The sequence below is a fragment of the Typopeltis vanoorti genome, chromosome 6, assembly GCF_054136105.1.
Source record: "Typopeltis vanoorti isolate ZY-2024b chromosome 6, IOZ_Tvanoo_1.0, whole genome shotgun sequence".
In the NCBI taxonomy this organism is placed as follows: domain Eukaryota; kingdom Metazoa; phylum Arthropoda; class Arachnida; order Uropygi; family Thelyphonidae; genus Typopeltis; species Typopeltis vanoorti.
In genome coordinates, this window is record NC_143554.1 from 54,685,297 (window position 1) to 54,708,427 (window position 23,131).

At 36.9% G+C, this 23,131-nt stretch overlaps 1 protein-coding gene across 3 annotated transcripts in view; it reads right to left on the bottom strand.

Annotated features, from left to right (window-relative positions):
* The window catches only part of LOC150105461 (GTP-binding protein 10), a 210,743-nt gene that overhangs the window by 135,667 nt on the left and 51,945 nt on the right, over window positions 1–23,131 (bottom strand). For all 3 annotated transcript variants that reach the window (XM_090394162.1, XM_090394160.1, XM_090394161.1), the window contains exon 5: window positions 17,269–17,342. In XM_090394162.1, the coding sequence (XP_090250288.1) occupies window positions 17,269–17,342 (74 nt within the window). The remainder of the gene's footprint in view (window positions 1–17,268; window positions 17,343–23,131) is intronic.

Below are 23,131 nucleotides of genomic sequence, written 5' to 3' on the forward strand. Positions count from 1 at the left end.
GCTAATCTTTCCTCGCCCATTCTGTTTAAGTGACCATACCACCTGAGATTAGATCTGCTAATGCATTCCTGGATGCTGACAATGTCAAGTAAGTTCCTAATATCCTCGTTTTTAATATGATATTGCCATTGATGCCATCTGTTCATGCCTCTAATCTTTCTCAGGACTCTCATTTCTGCGGTCTCTAGATTTTGTCAAGTGTTTTACTTCTGATCCAGCACTCAGATTCATAAGTTAAAATTGGATTGAACACTGTCTTGTATACAGCTAATTTAGTTTTCCGACTAATTTCTCTCTTATTCCGTATGAATTTATTCAATTGACTTCCTACCATACCAGCTTTGTTGATTCTGTTGTCTATTTCCATGTTTAATTTACCGTTTTCACTAAAAATCTTGCCTAACTAGCTGAAATGTTTTACTTGTTCCACAGGTTCTCTGTTCACAATGCAATTGACATTTTCAACGATTCTACCTATTTTCATTGTCATTGTCTTTTTATTGCTGACCTTCATACTATATCTATTACAACAGCTATTCAATTTAGTCAGGGAATCTTAAAGACTTGTAGCGGATTTATTTAGAAGTATGACATCGTCCAAATAAGGCAAAGAGCTAACATTAACATCTCCAATTTGGATATCATGTTTAATACTGCTTTCCTTCATGTTATTCACACAGATAATGAATAACAGAGAGGACAATGTACACCCTTTTCTGACACAGATTTAACATTAAACCATCTTTTTGTACTTCCTTCAATTCTAACTGCTGACTTACAACTCAAATAAGGACTAAGTATTGCTTGATATAATGCCCCATTGACACCATATAACTGTAGCGTTTTGAATGGCTTCTCTCTTGGCATCTTGTCATATGTCTTTTCCAGATCTACAAAACTTAAATACAGATCTTTGTTATACTCCATGATTTCTCAACTATTTGTCGTAAAGTGAAGATCTGATCCTGACAGCCTCTATTTGGCATGAATCCAACTCTTTCTTCACCAAGCTTTTCTTCCACAATTCTTCTCAACCGTTTCCCCAAGTATACTTGCATATATCTTACCAAGAACACTCAGTAGGGATATACCTTTGTAATTCTCACATTCAGTTTTATTTCCAGTTTTATATATGGGTACTATTAGAGCTCTACTCCAATCATTTGGAATTCATTCCTCTGTCTAGGCCTTCTGAACTATGCAGTGCAGCCACTGCAAGACTTTTATACCACCATACTTGAGCATTTCTGCTCGAATATCATCTACTCCTGCTGCCTTTCCACATTTCAGACTTTTGATGGCTTTTTCTACTTCAAGTATGGATATGTATTCCTGACTGTATAATTGTTGAGTGTTTTTTACCACTGTGCTATCACTGCTTGTTTCATTTAGCAATTTTTCAAAGTAATTACTCCATGTTTCAAGGATATCTTTTTCTCCCATTTTCATGTCACCTTTATCATCTCTAATTCCTTTTACAGCACTCTTTCCTGCATTTCTAAGCATCTTCAACAACCTCCAGAATATCTTGCCACCTTCTTGATATTTATTTTCTATGTTCCTCCCATGACTTTTGTTTAGCTAGTTTTACACAGTGTTTGGCTTTCTTACATTTGTCTCTGTAGTCTCTAAGAGCACAAGCTGACTTATTTGCCAGGAACTTTTGATATGCTTTCTTCTTTTCTTTCCTTCACTGCCTCTTTAACTTCCTGTTTCCACCATGGAGTTCTGATTTTCTATCCTTGCAGACAACTCCACAACATGCCTCTCTGGCTCTATCAATCAGAGTTTTCTTCAAAGCTTGCCACTGAATCTCCAAGGTTTGGTTCATGCTCTCAAACTCTTTCATTTTGTCTTCAATAATCTTTGTGTATTTTAGTCTACAGTTCACATCTGAGAGCTGCTCAGCTTTTATTCGCTTAAAAACTTTCTTACATGTTATTCTTTTCAATATGAAATTGAATTTTATCTTGCTCGAGACTAAATATTGATCACTTCCAATTTCAAATCCTCTGTACACTGTGGTGTCCTGCACCAGGGAGAAAAGTATCGCTATCAATAATAACATAGCCAATGAGACTTTTCTTATTCCTTGCCTCTTCTCTCCATGTGAATTTGTGCCCATTTTTATGTTGGAACATGGTGTTAGTAATAACCAGTCCATGTCCTGAGCAGAAATCCAACAGATATTTGCCATTATTATTAGCTTTGCTCTTTTCTCCAAATTTTCCCAAAATATTTTTGTATGTCTGACAATCATTTCCTACTCTGCTATTTAGATCCCCAACAAGGACCAACTTTTCCTTTTTCATTGTGACAGTTGCTTTTTCTAAAGCCTCAAAAAATTCCTCCACTTCTACCTTTTAGAACCTTCTGTGGGACCATAGGCACAAATAAGTCTCATTGTACAGTTCCCCATTCTGATATTTGCCCACATCACTCTACTTGAGACTGCCTGCCATTCAAGAAGATTAGCCTCGAATTTAGTGTTGAATACTATGGCTACTCTATCTTTTCCTTGATTGTCATTGCCTGAATATAACACTTTGTATTTATTGCTCAGAAAGATCTCTCCAGTGTTTGTCTTTTTTGTTTCAGTCACCCTTATTATGTCGATCTGGTACTTATCTAATTCCTCAACTAGCTCCATTTCTTTGCCATTCAGACTTCTTATGTTGATACTACTGATCTTGAACTCTGGTGATTTTCAGTTGGGGGGGGGTGTTTTCAGATTTGTTCCATCAGCTGACTTTTCACTGTTTGCCCTGGTTTCCTGGTGAAAACAACGGGGGCCCTTGTTTAACCTGGTAACGCCTCAGCCGGCATGAAATTTTGTCATGTTGTACCATCATTTTGTATTTTGGTTTAAGCCAATAAGAATACAATTTGGTTGGCTAAATCACCAAATGCCAGCCCATCCTCGTTCATTCAGTATCCAGGTAGATACCCAACAGGGTGCACACGAGAAGGTGAGGATTGTACATTAGGTCAGAAGCCCCGGTTCTTTGAATTCCTTTAAAGGCTATGTGGAGGTCTCCTCTCAGTTATACAGAAGATTACTCTTCTTATCATAAACATATTCTCCAATCTCTTATTGCATAAATCTATCCTATCCTTCTCATCTGTCTAGGATGAGTTGAGTCCTCTCCTAATGAGTGGTTACTGGCGTATTAATGCAGCTGGTTTGCCACTCCTCTGCTGCCACCCCTAAGGGCAATATTCATGACTGTATCCATGTGTGTTGACGGGGCTGGTTTGCCTGCTTGTGGGATGAAAAACCCCAGATAAACTGGAGGGGGGAACCCTGCTGTCCACGCCCAAGACCTACTAACTTGGCTATGACTGAGGAAGATCCTTAAGCTCCTCGTCATTGAAGGGAATCGAACCTAGGACACTCCTTCCCCAGGCATATGGTTGCAAAGTGCATAGCCACTCAGCTAACCATGCAGACCATAGCATAAATATACGACAAATATTTAAAATGCATTTAAATATATTAAAAATAATAATAATAATAACTCCTCTAAAGGATTTATTATTATTATTATTATTTTTATTCACCAAAGAAAGTAGCTCTTTTAACCCTAAAGAGCCATCCTTCAAGCTAACACTAATAGTGAGCCCAGGCTATCAATGAATCAAAGCTTTTCAGGAAAAACATATGGCAGATAACTGCTATTGTCTCAAGGCCCTAAACCCTAACACTCATATTATTCTTTATAATGATATGGCCAATTCTTTGCAATGTGTGGTTAAAAACTTGAGTTTTCAGCTGGGGGAAAAACCTTACTTGTCCATTCCAGAGAGAGAGAGAGACCAACTTGGTAACCAACTGAAAAAATGGTCTGTTACTCTAATCAGTAACTAGAATCAAACTTATGACAGTCTATCTTCAGGCAGCTTCGCACTATGGATGTGAATACTATTTGAACAGAGCTATGCAGGACCCTCTAAATATATTTAAATTTATATTAAACAAATTTAAGTATTTATATGAAATATGTTAAAAGCAACAGAAATATTCAAACTGAAATGTAGCAAGTGTTAAATATGAGTGATAAGTTTCTTTTTTCTCCTTGAATTTCTGCACTCATCCACAATAGTAATGTACTAATGAATAACCTGGCTGTGTAAGAAATCACTATAAAAAATTACTACAGGAAATACGCATTGCTTTTTCATTTACTTCATTTGTAACTGTATACAAAATCGATGTTATTCTGATCACATTAAATTTTAATATCAAAACTTGAAACAACAGAAAAAATATTAATTATCAAAATAAGTTAAAACTCTTATAAAAAAACATTAATCAGGTTTAAACTTACTGTATGGAATTCAGTGTAATTAGGGAATAGGCAAAGAAAACAGAGTTGTACATGATATCCAAACCACGAAGATTAAACAACCTTGAAAGACAACCCAAAAGAATTCTAGCATTATGCTGCAAGTAAAAGTAACAATGAATTTGAAAGAATAACTCTACTGAATGCAGATGGTATGCGGGTGACTGATGCAGAAGTGATTGTTCGACTAATGAGCAGCCATTTTTGCTATAAGCTATCAACCTGGTATATGCAACACTGAACTCACTGCTACCTGTTCACTATATGAGGAAACGTGTATGAGGAGGAAGTACAAACTGAACAAGAATTCTGTAATAAGAACTGATGGGATATCAGCAAGGATGCAAAGAATGTTCAGCTGAACTGACAATTCCTTTGACCAGGCTATATAATTTGAGTCTCAGAAGAGGGATGATTCCACAAGAGTGATGCAATACCAATGAAGACACCAAAATCTTCACCACCACTCCTGAGAGTGGTAGTGAAGATTTTGGAAAAGTTCATTAAGGTTCATATTCAGAAATGAGTTGATAAAGCATCTCTACTTTGCAATGAACACAGCATGGGTTTACTAAGGAAAGATCATGTTTTAGCAACTTGTTCACATTATATAATAACGTTACCACCAAGTCAGGCAAGGGGAATGGATACACCAAGATACATTTGGATTTTTCTGATGCTTTTGACAGAAAACAGCATGGAAGATTGTTGCATAAATTGGAGAATATGGATTTGGATTATAAAATATTAACGTGGATATTAGTGTGGAAGGCTGACTGACAGATACCAAAAAGTGGTATATGAGAATGAAAGTCTGCAAGATTTAAAGTAACCAGTGGTATACCACAAGCATCAGTACTTGGTCTGCTGTTATTCAATCTGTAGATTAATGATTTTGGGAAGGATTTGACAGGCAACATACAGCTATTTCCTGATGATGCATAGATAGGTAAGGTAAGATAATCAGGAATGCTCCTGATATGCAGTACCTGCAGAATGATTTGAATAGGCTGGAATTTTTGGCATGAGAAAATGAATATCAGTAAATGTAAAGTCATGTACTTTGTCATGATCAGATATCCAATGTCATATTATATTGGTGGAATTATGTTAGAAGAAGCTGATCAGGCCAAGGATCTTGCAGTGTTAGCAAATAGGAAGTTCAGGGACCATGTAGCAAAGATTGCAAATACAACTCAAATACGACGTAAAGAATGTAAGCGAGTCAATTAGGATGCAAAAACAGCCAGTGAAAGAATTGATAGTGGTAGTGGGTACAAATGATTTGAAAGGAAATAAAAAGGCTATGAGTGAGGATGTGAAGGAATTGCTTGAGGTAGCAAAAGAAAAGAGTGAGAGAGTTAGGATGGTGAGTCTGTTGCCACGGCATGACACTAAAGAGTATAGAAGGAGGGCCATAATTATTAATGACTTTATGCGTAAATTATGTTTGATGAGTGATGTGGAATTTGTGGAATGAGTTCGATAGGCGAAAGGATTTATATAAAATGGATGGATTACATCTGAATGGATTTGGTGTGCGGAGACTTGAAAAGGTGTTGTCGAATGTGGTGGAAGTGAAGTTACAGAACCAGGGAAACAAGAGGTATTAGAGGGGGGGGTAGATTTGCAGATTTTAGGGAGACAGTTGTGTGTGTGTGTGTGTGTGTGTGTGTGTGTGTGTGTGTGTGTGTGTGTGTGTGTGTGTGTGTGTGTGTGTGTGTGTGTAATATGCCCAAGTGAGTAAATAGGGATGGGACAAATCAGCTTTTCAATTCATGTATACAAATGCCAGAAGTATTAGGAACAAGAAGGAAGAATTTTTGGCCTTGGTTGGCACTTCCAGACCACAGGTTATTGGCATTAGTGAAACATGGCTGACAGAAGATGACACAGCTAGTGGGATTGAATGTGAGGGATATGGTGTGTTCAGGAGTGACAAGGAGAATAAAATGGGGGGAGGAATGTTATTGATGATAGCTGATGAACTGCAGCCAAGGAGAATTGAAGTGGAACTGCAGGATAGAGAAAATAGCATATTTTAGGTTATTTGGTATGAGATTGAAATTAGCAGAACTAAATATACAGTTGAGTGCTGCTATAGACCAGGTGATGGAATAGATGGTGGAGATAGTATGCATAAGCAAATAGAAGAAATGAGTGGAAGGAGGGTAATTATTATGGGAGATTTCAACTATGGTAACATTGATTGGAAAGAGGAGAGGACACATGGGAGGAAGGAATTGAATTTTATGTGGTTATTAAGGGATAACTATCTTTGACAGCATGTAATGGAAAATACTAGGGGTCAGAGAGTGCTTCACCTGGTAATTGCATCTGAGAATTTCACTGTAACGAATAGGACCACGTTGCCACCAATTGGTGAGAGTGATCATAGGGTCTTGACTTGGGAGGTGGCTAAAGGTGTGGATTTTACAATTAAGACGAGGTACATGTGGAATTATCGGGCTGGTAAGTATGACTAGCTTAGGAGATTGATTGGTTCAGTGACATGGCATGTACAACTGCAAGGGCTAAGAAGTTGATAGTGCATGGGAGGCAGTAAAGAAGTGTTTGCATGAAGCAATGGCTGACCGTATACCTAGAGTCCGAATAATAAATCAAGTAGGGGTTAAATGGATGAAAAACACCATTAAGCTTGAGCTGCAAAAAAATAAACAACCATGGAGGGAATTTAAAGAGAAAGGTGACGTGCAGGCACATGAACGGTATAAAGTGCAGGCCAGAAGGGTAACGAGTGTTGTAAGAAAAGCAAAAAAAGGATTATGAAAGAACATTGACCATGCAGGCTAAAGAGAAACCCAAACAGTTTTTTTGATATGTTGCAAGTAAAAGAAAAAATGTATATGGTAGAATGATTTTAAAGAATGCCGATGGTAGGAAGGTAACCGAATCAGCTGATATAGTTGAATTACTGAGCGAGCACTTTGCAAGAATATATCATCCAGGTGGTGACATTGCAGAAATGAATAAACCAATAGATCATATGAGAATTGTGGTGAATGAAGTGGAGGTGAACCTCAATGTCAATACATCTGTGGGATTAGATGGTATACCAGCTAGTGTCGTACATGAAGCGGCTAAAGAATTGTCAGTACCCTTGACGATTTTGTTTAATTTGAGTCTCGGGTCTGGGTTAGTCCTGAGGGGGTGGAAAGAGGGGAAAATAGTTCCACTGAATAAAGGAGGTTCCAAGACTGCTGTTGTAAATTACCGACCGATTAGCATATCAGGAATCGTTGTGAAGGTCTTGAAGAAATTAGTTAAAAGAAGAATACAGGACTGGATAGATGTAAATGGGATACTGTATGGTGGACAACATGGTTCTGTGAAGGTTAGATCATGCCTCAGTAACTTGCTCACGTTTTATAACAAAGTGACGGCTGAACTGGATAAGGGTAATGGGTTTACAGTGATTCTACTGGACCTTGCCAAGGCCTTTGACAGGATACCACGTTACTCTAATCAGTAAACTGGAGCAGATGGGGATGGATATAGAGTTGGTGAGATGGATAGGAGGGTGGCTGATGGAGAGATACCAGAGAGTGGTTTATTCAGGAGTGGAGTCCAAAAGACAGCTTGTGACTAGTGGTGTGCCACAGGGTTCTGTTCTTGAACCCCTACTTTTCAATTTGTTCATAAACGATATAGGAAAGGATCTGAGAGGGAGTGTTCACTTGTTTGCTGATGATGCAAAGTTGGGTAGAGTAACTGTGAGTGCACAGGATGTCAAAATTTTGCAGGATGATTTGAATAGTTTGGAGGACTGGGCTAGGGAAAACGGATGTCAATTTAATGTGGCAAAGTGTAAGGTTATGCATTCTGGAGTGAAAAGATTAGCAGCAGTATATCACATTGGTGGAACCGTACTCCAGGAGATTGATGAGGCCAGGGATTTGGGAGTGTTGGTGGATAGGGAGTTGAAGTTTAGGGGGCGCATTGCAAAAGTGGCCAAAACAGCTCATCAAATCACTTGGTTGCTGAAAAATACTTTAACAAGCAAGTTATTGTTCCTCTATATCGAGCCTTGATAAGACCCCATCTAGACTACTGTGTCCAGATATGGGCGCCAGGGTTTCTTCTTGATGGGGAGGAGGTGGAGAGGATCCAGAGAGGAACAAATTGAAAATTTGTTAGTCTCTGGATCCTCTTTTTGGAATGAACCTTATGAGAATAGGTTGAAGATTTGTGGGTTGCAAAAATTGGTTGATATGCGGAAAACAGGTGATATGATTGACATTCAAATTACTGAAGGGTTTCTATAGGATTAATCCAGAAGATATTTTTGAGAATAGGATTGGTGGTGGGAGGACTAGGGGCCATACATGGAAGCTGGGCAAGAGTGTGGTTAGCAGGGGTGTTAGAACTAGGTTTTTTACTTGGAGAGTGGTGAATGAGTGGAATAAGCTGCCAGAGTCTGTTGTGGGTGCTATGACCGTGAATGAGTTCAAGGCGAGGTATGATAGATACTGTGTGAATGTCGAATAGTTGCTCTTAACATGATGTTAGGGCCCACCTCAATGTGTGTGTCGACTCCTTGGAGTTGCCTGAGATAATAATAATAACTCAAAAGATAATTGTAAATGCTGAAACAATCCTTCACATGTAAAGATAAGAATGTTATTTTGTCTCTTTACAAGGCATTGATCAGACCTCACTTGGGCTATTGTGAACAGATCTATCTCTTGGTTTTCGGTGTGATTCTGATACAGTGGAGAGAGAGAGAGAGTGCAAAGGAGAGTGTTAAAAATGATATCAGAATTGTGGAATACTGATTATGAAGACAGATTTAGAATTTGTAGGCTGTAGACACCAGCAAACAGCAGAAAGAGCAGTGATATGATTGAGACTTACAAACTTCTGAAAGGATTATATAGAATTTCAGTAAATGGAATTTTTCATTTTATGGAAGGTGGGGAAAAGATGTAAGGGCATCCTTGGAAGTTGAGAATGAACATGCTGTCAAGAAGGGGATGAGTGCCAAATTTGTCTCTCATAGAAGAGTGTGCGATTGAAATGATTGCCTTGTTGTATGTTGTGTGTGCAAGTAGTGGGACTGAATTCAAGAACAGGTATGACAACTGGTGCGAATAGTATGGCCTTCCTAGATGAGTTCTTGACTACATGGAGATCTCTCTCTTAATAATAATAATAATAATTTCTTGTCAAGTATAATATACACTGTAACCAAGTGGCACACCTATTTCTCATTCAGAGTATTTAATAATTTGATATACAGGGGTGGTCTGAAAAAGTTCTCGGCCTAACAATGAAAAAACGAATTTATAACTTTAAAATTATTTTTATTTTTCAACATAATCGCCCTTAAGACTAACACATTTATTCCAGCAATCATCCAGCACCATTATCCCATCCATGTAGTGGTTCTCAGTAAGATCTGCAAAAAACCCCTCTAAAGCTGCAATCACCTCTTGATTCGAAGAAAAACGTTGACCAGCAAGGAAGATTTTTAGTTTTGGGAAGAGATAGAAGTCAGAGGGAGCCAAATCTGGGGAATAGGGTGGACGTTCCAACAATGCATAGTGCAGATCCCTTAATTTTCCCATTGCCAAAACACCTTTGTCAGCAGGTGCGTTGTCCTGATGAAAGATAATTATTTTTCTTCTGCAAATCAGGTCTTTTCTCGCAAATTTTTTCTTCTTGTCTGATTAAAAGATCAGAATAATATTCCCCAGTTATTGTTTTACCCCTTTCAAGATAATTAATAAACAAAATGCCTTTAGCATCCCAAAACACCGATGCCATGACCTTTCCTGCTGATGGAACCAACTTTGTCTTCTTTGGCGCTGAACACCTGACTTTTGTCCACTGTTTTGACTGATGTCTGGATTCTGGTGTGTAATGATGAATCCAAGTCTCATCAATAGTAATAAATCGATGCACAAAATCAGTTTTATTCTTGTTAAAATGCTCCAAGCACTATTCAGAGATTTTCATGCAAGTGCATTTTTGATCTGCTGTGAGCAAGCGCGGCATCCATCTTGCACAAAGCTTTTTCATTTCTTCATACAAAATATATGCTGCACGTTCTTTTTAAATCCCTATAGTCTCAGCAATTTCACAAACTTTGACTCGCTGGTCATCTAATACCATATCATGCACTTGATCAATGATTTTTGGTGGTGTTATGCTTTTTAGATGTCCTTCACGTTGATCATCTTCAAGGCTGGTACAGCTATGTTTAAACTCAGCACTCCATTTCTTAATTGTCAAAATCAACGGAGAAGAGTGCCCATTAACTTTTATGAACTTACTTCGAATGAATTTCTTTTGCTGTTAAACCTTCTTTTACAAAGAATTTTATAACTGCACGACACTCAATTTTATCTGTTTCAAGGGATACAAACAACACTTTTGTTTCAGACAGCTTATAAAACAAACTACTTGATAGAATGACTTGCAAATTCACATAGATGCTTATGACAGATGTACCAACTTAGAAAAAAAAAATGATGCTGATATTGTTGCCATCTATGGTCGAGGCTGAGAACTTTTCAGACCACCCTCATACCTTTTCTTTGTATACAGCAAATATATGACTTTTACATTGGTTTACCCACAGTATCTTCTTGGGTTCTTGCTTCCTCCACTGATGAATCCTCTATAAATGTCAATACTGGTCTGAATAGTGAACCAGACCAGTATTGACCTTAGTATTCCATAATGCTTTGCATTATGGGATACTGTGGCAACTGATATGAAGTCAACAGACTATGTATACTAGCAGACTAATCATTAAGTTACTTTGCACTTATGCTTATACTTGGGTACAGGATTAAAACAAGAATATAATTTCACATCAAGTACAATATATAATATAATCAAGCAAAAAACTTTCCATGCACAAAAATGCTTCCGCTCTGAAAAATTCAAGTATCACAATAAGGAACAGAGATGTTAAATTCATATTTATTAATAATATGATCAAGAGTCAGACCACTGGCGCTTAAGCGAAGAACCTACAATACTCTTATTACAAGAATCAAGAGAGAGAAAAATTAACTTACAACTCTGGCCAAGACGGTGTAGGTTAATATAAGTCCAGGTTACCATGGATGCGAAGTGCATATTAAAATTGTAATACTTGACATTACATTGAAATATATGATGGATACGAAGTGTAGAGGAGTGGCATATTTTATCCATAATGACAGCGATGTGGCTAATATGAATATCATCAATATGCCATTTATTCACCAGGTGTATTCAATGTGATATAACCTGTGTCAAATTTGAAGTGTTAAATCCAGTTGCTGAAAAACAGTGATTAATTATATGAGAGGGAAGTACCTTTCTTCTTTCCTTTCCCCTGCACACACACAAACCTAAATTTATAGGTCACATCATTCAAACAAATTTGACACACATTTTTTTTATGTTGCTGAAAGTTCACCAAGAAATTCAGCCTAAATCAAATTTCATTAAGGGAGGAAAAGTTAAGCACCTTTACAGATTGCATCACTAAACCACTTATTCTTATTACTACATTCCATCTACAGGGAATATAAGAATTCACTGCAGGAGGTCATTCCACACTACAACACATGTGCCAATTTGCCTGTTTTGTAGGATGAAAAAAAACTGAATTTTTTCCCTTAAAAAACCTTACTACCTCCATGAGTTTGGACTAATACTTTCATATGTGAATTGGTTTTGATGAGAATTGTTTTGGCAGGTCTATATATGTTGTAGAAGACAATAAATTACTTTTACTAGTAATGTTCGTTAAGCTTTCACTAATATGTTATCACTATCAAGGGATCACAAATCATACTATCATTAGTGCAAAATAAGTATGTATAAGCAAATGCAATGATATCCATTTGGAGATGGTTAAAACAGAAAGCAATGATTATAATGAAAAGCTGGAGCACATATTATCATACATCAGGCAAGGACTTGTTGAAGGAGGCAATGCATCACGCACACCCATGCATTCTCTTCAACTCGTTCATCCCAAATGGATGAATCTCACTACTGTTCTGAAAGAAAAATCTAACCATCACCCTTTAACTGCACACAAACTTCCACAGATGCTCCATGGTTCTCTCCCCACCTTTCATGTAACAAACCACACTCCATAGCTTCACATCATTGTCTTTTCTGCACCCTTTAAATAGCTTCCCCCCCCCAAACCCATGAGACCAAATCTGTGCACACCAAGTGCAGTACAGAGGCAAAATCACCTCCTTGTTCTTTAGCTATGCCTTATCCCGTATTATACGGGATCGGCGTTTCCATCCTTAATCATCTTCTTCTTCCAGATTCTCTGGTCCAGGGCATCTTTCTGACTCCATCCTTTCTCCATAAGATCCTCTGCCACCTAATCCCTCCATTTGAGTTTGAGCCTGCCTCTTTTCCTCCTTCCCTCCACTTGTTTACCAACATACTCCTCACTCCTTCTCTCTCCACATGATCATAAGGAATGACTGCATCCCTCTGATGCAGTCATTCCTTATCCTGTCCTTCTTTGTCACACCACTCATGCATCTCAACATCCACATCTCCACCACCTCCATCTTCCTCTCCTGTGCCTTTGTTCTAGGCCACGTCTCCATGCCATGGAGCATCGTCAGCCTCACCACCATCTTATACAGCTTTCCTTTCATCTTACAACTCACTCTCTTGTCACACAGGACCCAGCTCATCTTCCTCCGGTTCATCCAGCCGCATGTAAGGGATGTATATACCTCCTTGTGTATACATATACAATTCGCAGAATTTGGAACTGAAACTAGCAAAATTCTTCACAGAAAGACTGAATCAGAAAAAATGACTTGTGAATTACTTTATAATGTTGTTTTTAAATAAATTATAATAATGGAATAGACTCACATAAAATATTATTTTATTAGTATAATTTTTGCCTAAGTATCAAGGGCATCTTCAGTACATGTAAAAAAGCTAATCGAACAATAATTGACAATTCCAAAAGGCCTAAGTAGCTAATGTAAAATAACTAAAAAACAGTTATTAAATTTCCTAAAATAATTAAATTAAATAATATATAGATAGACTTTATTTTTTATTTAATTCTACACACACACACACATGCATGTGTATTAATTTATTTTAATAAGTTAGGAAATTTAATGACTTTTTTTTAGTTATCTTACATTAGTTACTTATGTGGCGCCTTTTGGAATTGTTAGTTATTGTTTGATTAGCTTTTTACATGTAGTGAAGATGCCTTTGATACTTAGGCGAAAATTATACTAATAAAATGATATTTTACATGAGTTTATTCCAGTATTATAATTTATTTAAATGTGCCTACTCATGGTATTTCCTTATTGAAACAAATAATGTCATTTTGTGGGAAGTGTACCACATATGGCATCACAATAAGAAAGTAAACAGAAAGTTTTTCTGCATGGTTAGAAAGTAAATTATGCTAAACAAGAAATAGCATTCTTGTTTTAATCCCTTGTCAACACATAAGCTAACAAAACTCTGAGTTTGAGGCATCTTCACATCAATTGTCTCAATATCCAACAATGCAGAGCACACTTCCTTTTTGCTCATATAGGTTACCAAGCATTGTGGGAAGGGTCACACAGACCAGTTTGACCTTTATTGAGATCTTACTTTTGGATACTAGACCCATATAGATACCTAAATCTAAACCAAGTACTTTCCATATATAAACAGCAAATTGGTGAATCACCATAATAAAATACTGTACACCAGTGATGGATGTAGAAAGCTTTTTTTACTATTTTGCTACTTGTATGTGGAAAATATTACTTCTGCATTAATTTAGTTTTCAGTGTCTAGCCCCAACTGATGAAGCCTCATTGAAGATCAAAACCAGTCTGAGTAGTGGACTTCCCATAATGAATAGCAATGCACACCTCTCAGAGGATGCATACCATGCATTATGGGATACTCAGGCAAATGATATGAAGTCAAGAGCTTATATATACAGTAGCAAACAAATTAATCTGAACAAATCAAATTTTCATAAAGTTTTTGGCTTGTTTTTTGTTTCAGAATACAATAATTTTAGTTTCAGTTTTAGTTCACTATTTTTGTTGGGTGCTGCATGTTTTAACTGTCTCTACAATGTTTATTAATACTGTTGTGCATTTTTAATAATGTAAAGAAGTCAACATTCATAGTGTTTTCTCATTTTGTGTAGTTATAAAATGGCTACATCTCCAAGAAAGAGTACAAAAATATTTACTCTTTCTCAATGCACATTCATGACTCAAAGACAAATTGCCAATGAGTGTGGCGTTGGTTTAGGTACTGTCGATGCAATTCTAAAAAGGTTTAGGGAGATAGGTAACTTTTCTCCTGACATAAAAGGAAAATGTGGATGAAAAAGGAAAACTACACTTACTCAAGATCGTTTACTAGTTAGAAGCAAATTGAATCCAAGATTGTCTGCTGGAGACTTAAATAGACTTGGCAGCTAGTGGGACTGTTTCTAACATAACAGTCTGTCAAAGGTTGTTGGAAGTGGGGAGGACTAGACTGCCCACAGACCAAAAAAGAAATTCCTGTTGACAAAGACCAAACAGAAAAAGAGGCTCCAGCAGACAAAAGTGTACGAAGATTGGACTGTTGAGAAGTGGAAGAAAGTCATATTCTCAGATGAGGGCCATTTCTTTGTCCAAGGAGAGCAAGTACTGTTAAACATCCAGCTAAAAATATCTTCTAGAGATGTTTACACATGATCGTCCAGGATCACTTGTCTATTTACAGTATGATGAAATTGATCAATATATATAAAAATATTGGAGAAAAGAGTGGTTCCACAGATTCAGAAAGACAAAGAACTCATCTTCCAAAAGGATCTTATTCCATGTCACACTTAAAATAAGTAAGAGTTCCTCAAAAATCACAACATCCAATTGCTTCAGTGGCCACGTAACTCTCCTGACATTAATAGAAAATTTGTGCTCATAGTGGAAAAGAGATGGAAAATTAAACTGTGATACAAAGGATAACTTAATACAAGCAATTATAAAAGTATGGTTTGGAGATGCAGAAATAAGAAAAATGTGTTCTAATTGGTACAATCCATGACTGGCAAATTAATGAACTTATTAGGAACAGAGGAGCATATATATAAATTATTGGGAGATTAATTTTTATACTTATTTTGTTGCAAAAAATTAAAATTTTCTTTAAAATGTGAGTGGACAGATTAATTTGTTCGCTACTGTAAAAGTAAACGACTAGTCATGAAGATCCTTCATGCACAAACTTTTGTTAGCTTATGCTTGAATAAGGGATTAAAATGAATATACACCCTCTGTCCAAAAAGAAACCAAACTTTTCGAAAATAGAGAAACTAGTGGTGCCACCTGTTGTATTCTTTTTAAAAGTTGTTGAGTGTTTTAACGAATGGTCGGAAAATGAGTTTCAAACAGAGAGCTGCGATTGACTTTTGCGTTAACTTGGTAAAAGTTTTATCGAAATGCATCAAATGCTTCAAAAAGCATACTGTGATGAATGCTTTTCCCGTACTGAAGTTTATGAGCGGTTTAAGCAATTTCAAAGTAGTCGTGAAACGCTAGAGGATGAGGAAAAGCCAGGCCATCCAAAAACTCGACTGAGAGAAGTTAACATCCAAAAAGTGCATGATTTCATCAAAGAAAAAATCCAAAATCATCCTTGAGATTGATTGAAGTTGAATTAGGGATTCCAAAATCAACTGTGCACAACATTTTGACCGAAAGTTTGGGCCTTCGTAAATTGAATTCGTGATTTGTTCCCCCACAAGTTGACCGACGACCAAAAAAGTATCAAATTGAACACTGCAAGGACTTCCTTGAACCGATCGTTACTGGTGACAAAAACGTGGTGTTTTGAGTATGAGCCCAAAACAAAGCACCAGAGTGCTGAGTGGAGACGACCAGAAGAGGGACATCCAAAAAAAAGATGCTTGGAGAAGTCAAAAGTAAAGACAATGCTGATTTGTTACTACAATTCGAAGGGCATTATCCACAAAGAATTCGTTCTGCCTGGCCAAACGGTCAATGGTGAGATTTATCTCGAAGTTTTGAAGTGATGGATGATGAGAATTCGTTGCATACGGCATGAATATCGTGATGCAGGAAGCTGGTCACTTTTGCACGATAATGCACCATCTCGTTTGAACATTGTGAGACAATTTTTTTAGCAAAAACCAAGTTTGTGTGTTGGATCACTCACTGTATTCACCTGATTTAGCAGCCTGTGGCTTCTTTCTCTTCCCCCAACTTCATTTGCCGATGAAAGGAAAGCGATATGACACCATTGAAAATGTTTAAGCGGCAGTAACCGCTTAAACATTATCCCAACCCCTTAACAGTATCCCAAAATCCAATCCAATATAAAAAGCTCATTTAAAGAATTAATTGACCGTGCAAAATGCTGTATCGAAGCCGAGGGAGAGTATATTGATTGAAATAAATGATTTGAATAATTATAATTGGCCTGTGTTTTATTTTCTATCAAAAGTTCAGTTTCTTTTTTGGACTGAGGGTGTATTTCTTGTCTAGTATAATTTAAGAATCACAATACTAGAACTACCTTAAGCTTTGTCACATCATACACTCTCAATGATACACATCACCAGAATAATAATTGCGGTCAGAACAATGCATACACGAAGTCTTGGACTCATATAGTTGCACTTTCTTCTTAACATCATTCCTGTTCAATAGTTTCCCCCCTGCCACTGTAGTACAAAATACCAACCAATTACTTAAAACATATTTCAATAAATGACAAACTACATTTATAAATATATAAATTTTTTAAAAAACTATCACTAGTATAATTAAAAATACAGGCAAAAAAATATACATTTTAAAAACAAAATATCTGGGGGTGGGTGAAGATGAAATAAGAAAACTTTTTTATAAGAAAATGCTCAAGTACTTACAAGGATAATGTGCAATTTTAGGGGATGCACGAGATAGTGCTTTAAGTAGAGTTGATTTTCCTGCATTTGGAAATCTGAAATTGATCATTTTTAAAATGCCTAAGTAAAATATTTAATTTTTCGGACACAACTGTTAAAATATTTTTCTTTCACAACTGTTTAAAAAATATACAAACTTAAACTCTTTGCACATTACTTTCAAGAGAATAGAACTAATATATTGTTACTTTATAATAATAAACAGTCTCAATGTAAATTATGGCTTAATAATTTATCCTAATGATTATCATCACCATCACATGAGCATTTCCATGGAGTCTGATGCCTCACCACAGAAGGACCGACTAATTCTAAGAAAACAGCACCTATCGTATCACTCATCAAAACTTACTCACTGCCAAAACAATCATGACAAACTCTGGCAACCAATTCTACTCATTCACCAAGCAAAATTCTAATCACAACACACCTGATAACATTCCTACTTAATTTCAAGGGATGACCTCTTATTCTATCACTTTCCTCCCCCCCCCCCTCTCTCTTAGTCATATTCTGAAAAATTTCTTCTGCATAAATCCAACAATTCAACAGAGTTTTTCCTCCCTTTTTCTTTCTTTCTTTTTTTTTCGTTCTGTGATAAAGTATTCAGAGTTCTGTATAACAGGTATTATTATTATTATTATTAAGAGAGACCTCCAGGGAGTCAGACTCATCGAGGGAGGCCGGATACTACACACACCAGCTATCATACTTATTCTTGAATTAAATACTGCTTGCAGTATCAACATCCAATGCCAATCCATCAGAATCACGCACTACTCTCTGCGAGAAAAATCTAGCCCTCACCCCCTTCTTAGCGGCCTTCATTCTCAACTTCCAAGGATGCCCTGTCGTCATTTTCATCAAAATTATTTCATCAAATGAAATCCTGTATGACACTTTCAGAAGTATGTAAGTCACAATCATATCTCCCCACTTTCTCCTGTTTGCTAGTGTATGCAGTCTAGATATGCTCAAGCTGTCTTGATAATCACTATTACAGAATACTGATATCATTTTAAACACTCTCCTTTGTATTCTCTCTCCAATATATCAGAATCATAACAGGAACTAGGAGACCAGAGCTGCACACAATAGTCCAAGTGAGATCTTATCAAGACCTTGTAAAGAGGCAAAAATAACATCCTTATCTTTATGTGAACGTTCGTTTCAGCACTGCAATTATCTTTTGAGTTGCATTTGCAATCTTTGCCACATGGCCCCTGAACTTCAACTTCCTATCTATTAACACCCCAAGATCCCTAGCCTCATCAGTTTCTTCTAGCTTAATCCCACCGATATAATATGACATAGGATATCTAATTACGCTGAAGTGAATGACTTCACATTTATTGACATTGAACTGACACCCATTTTCCCATGCCCACAATTCCTGCCTCAAATCATTCTACAGGTCCTGCATATCAGCAGCATTCCAGACTACCCTACGTATCTTTGCATCATCAGAAAATAGCTGTATGTTGCTTATCAAATCCTTTCCAATATCATTAATGTACAGATTGAATAACAGTGGACCAAGCACTGATCCTTGTGGTATACCACTAATTACCTTAAATCTTGCAGAATCACATCCTACATATACCACTTTTTGATATCTCTGTCAGTCAGCCATGCTAATATTCTATAACCCAAACCCATTTTCTCCAATTTATGCAGTCTGCCATACTGTATTCTGTCAAAAGCCTTAGTAAAATCCAAAAGTATCATGGTGTATCCATTCCCCTTCGTCTAATTCAGGGATCGGCAAACTGCAGCTCTCGAGCCACATGCGGCTCTTTGGGTACATATGTGGGGCTCTGAAGTAAAATTGAAAATGAAAATAAAACTATCATAGTTTCATTTATAAAATTTTTAAAGAATTTTATTCACATAATGGTGATTTCATTTGTTTTATAGGTCTCTTTTGTGTGATTTTTCTTCATTTAATAAAGATATAATTAATATTATAACTTGTTATATATTACTATAAATTTACTATAATATTACTTTAAATTTTCCTTATTTGTAAACATATATTTATGGCTCTCGAAAAATTTTTAAATTGTTATGAGGGACAGGTTTGGCTCTTCCGTCTCAAAAGTTTGCCGACCCCGGTCTAGTTCAATGGTAACAATGTTATAGAATATGAGCAAATTGCTAAAACATGGCCTTTCTTTAGTAAACCCATGTTGTTCATTGCAAAGTAGAGATTCACTGTCAACCCATTTCCGAATGCAAGCCCTAAAAAATTTTTCCAAAATCTTCACCACCACTCCTGAGATACTAATTGGTCAATAGTTCGATACACCCATTGTACAAGGGTGTTCTTTGCACCATTCCTGAGGAATCTTCACTGTTCTGAGACTCATATTAAACAGCCTTGAAAAAGGAATGGCCAGTTCAGCTGAACACTCTTTTAGCACACAAGCTGATATCCCATCAGTCCCTATTGCTGAATTCTTATTCAATTTATTCAACAGCTCTAATACCTCATATTCATACACCCGAGTTTCTTCATCTAGTGAATACATAATAGTGAGCTCAATGTTGCATACACCATAACTTTTAACAAAATGGGCCTCATTAACTGAACAACCTCTTCTGCATCTGTAACCCTCATGCCACCTGGATTTACAAGTGTGGTCTGAAAAGTTCTCGGTTTCGACTATAGATGGTAACACTATCGGAACCATTTTTTTTTTCCTAAGTTGGTACATCTATTATAAGCATCCATGTGAAATTGCAAGTCATTCTATCAAGTAGTTTGTTTTATACAGCTGTCTGAAGAAAAAGTGTTGTCTGTATCCCTTGAAATAATAAAATTGAGTATTGTGCAGTTATAAAACTCTTTGTAAAAGAAGGTTTAACGTCAAAAGAAATTCATTCAAAGTTTATAAATGTTTATAGGCACTCTTGTCCTTCATTTCTGACAATTAAGAAATGGGCTGTCGAGTTATGGTATTGGATGACCGGCAAGTCAGAGTGCGTGAAATTGCTGAGACTTTAGGCATTTCAAAAGAACGTGTAGGATATATTTTGCATGAAGAACTGCAAATGAAATAGCTGTGCAAGATGGGTGCTGTGCTTGCTCACAGCGGATCAAAAACGCACTTGCATGAAAATCTCTGAACAGTGCTCGGAGCGTTTTAACAAGTTAAAACGCATTGATTTATTACTATGGATGAGAATTGGATTCACCATTACTCACCAGAATCCAAACAGCAGTGTCAAAACAGTGGGCAGAAGCCAGTTGTTCAGCACCGGGGAAGACAAAATCAGTTCCATCAGCTGGAAAGGTCATGGCATCGGTGTTTTGGGATGCTAAAGGAATTTTGTTTATTAATTATCTTGAAAAGTGCAAAACAATAACTATTATTACGATTATTTAACCAGGGAATATTATTACGATCTTTTAACAGACTAGATGAAAAAATTCTTGAGAAAAGACCTGGTTTGCAGAAGAAAAAAATCATCCTTCATCAGGACAATGCACTTGCCCACAAAGGTGTTTTGGCAATGGAAAAATTACGGGATCTGCAAGATGAATTGTTGGAACATCCACCCTATTCCCCAGATTTGGTCCCTCTGACTTCTATCTCTTCCAGAAACTAAAACTCTTCCTCGCTGGTCACCGTTTTTCTTTGAATCAAGAGGTGATTGCAGCTGTAAAGAGGAATTTTGCTGATCTTACTGAGAACCACTACAATGACGGGATAATTGCACTAAAGCATCGCTGGAATAAATGTATTAGTCGTAAGGGAGATTATGTTGAAAAATAAAAATAATTTTGAAATTATAAATTCGTTTTTTTCTTTGTTAGGCAGAGGGCTCTTCACACCACTCTCCAGAATAACTCTTCGTAGAAGTGTTATTCTTTCTCTTTCTTTCTTTTACGTGCATCATATCAATAGAATTCTTGTAGGTTGTCTTTAGCACGCAGAGCAGTTTCTTTTCATACTCAGACTTTGCTTTCCATACAATAGTTGTAACTATTCTAGCCTGCTGCTTATAACGCTCATAACGGACGTAATCCTTATGCACACGGTATTCCTTCCACATCGTCCTTTTCTTACGAATCTCTTGCTTAATAAGATTACACATCCATTTGACTCCTACTGCATTTATCCTTCGAATTCTCGGTACATATTCTGATATTGGATCATTCAAGTGTTGTTTAAATGTTTCCCATGCACAGTCGATATTCTTTCCACCCAGCAACTGATCCTATTCCACTGAACTCAATATTTTCTTACTTTGGTCATAATTTCCTGCTTTGTAGTTTAGCACGTAACCATTTTCTGAATAGAACATTCATAAACTTAGTCACTTCCGCACGATAACTGTCACCAACCGGAGGCAGAATAGTTACGTCTTTAACTGAAATGCCCTCTGACACTAAAATCAAATCTAACACTCTTTGCCCTCGAGTTCCTTCTGTCACATACTGCTTCAGAAAATTGTCCTGCAATAGCTCAATAAATGCATTTTCATTCTACTCATGAGATTCTACTGCAACCCAATCAATATTTGGATAATTTAAGTCTCCCATTATGATTACTCTTTTGGTGCTCATCTTTTCTATTTGGTGATGCATTTCTTTATCACTAACAACACCCCCCACTATGTAATTAGTCTTGTTAGATTTCACAAATACATGATCATCAGCAAACATCCAGCCTCATCAATGAAACTGACACTCAATGGGAAAAATATTGATCAAGTGTCAAAATATAAATATCTTGGTTGTTGGCTTAATGAACGGTGGGATCCAGAAATAGATATAAAGACAAGGATTGAAGTTGCACGAGTCCTTCATGAAAATGAGAACACTATTCTGCAATAAAGACCTAAACATGGAAGTCAGATGCCGAATGCTGAAATGTTACGTGTGGTCTAGTCTGCTCTATGGAGTTGAAACATGGACATTGAAGGTGACAACCATCAAGAAAATCGAAGCCGTTGAGATGTGGCTATACAGAAGAATGCTTAAGATATCATGGACAGAAAAAATTACCAATGAAGAGGTCTTAAAATCCATTAGCAAAGCTAAACATCTTATACAAATAATCAAGAAACGAAAAACATCATATCTTGGCCACATCACGAGAAACAGCAAATACCAACTTCTACAAACTATTTTGGTAGGAAGAATTGATGGCAAAGGAACTAGAGGAAGAAAAAGAATATCATGGTTTGACAACATCAAGACGTGGACAGGAAAGAGCAGTGCGCAACTGCTCAGATTGGCATAAGACCGCAGTTTGTTCGCCAAGATGGTCGCTGACCTTCGATAGAAGATAGCACAATAAGAAGAAGATTCCACCTCACACCAGATGGTTTTAAACTCACTGCTGCATGAAATATTGTGTAGTAGTACTACAATCATAGGTCCCCTAACTGGATTCAAGTCATCCGATATCATTAGCAGCATGCCCCCTGCTCTCCTATCCTCCCTAAAAATACTGTACCCTTGATACTCAATACTATTTAGTAGGTCTGATGCTGATAGCCAGGTCTCACTAATACCTACAATCTGAGGTTGCGACATATTGACTAAGACAACCAACTCTATCCCTTTGTTTCTAATACTCCCAGCATCCGTGTACAGACATAATAATCTACATGTTTGTTCTTTTGTATTGTCTTGTCTGCAGTCTGCCTGACACAGTTGGACAACTTGCAGATCTCTGTTATTCTCTAATATGTAGACATCTTTGCACACATACAATGGGTCTGAACTGTACAAACACAAACCCGAAATCATTCTCTCCTCGTCAGCATTTCCATGACATAGCCCATTCCTGTCATTAACACAGTTATATAA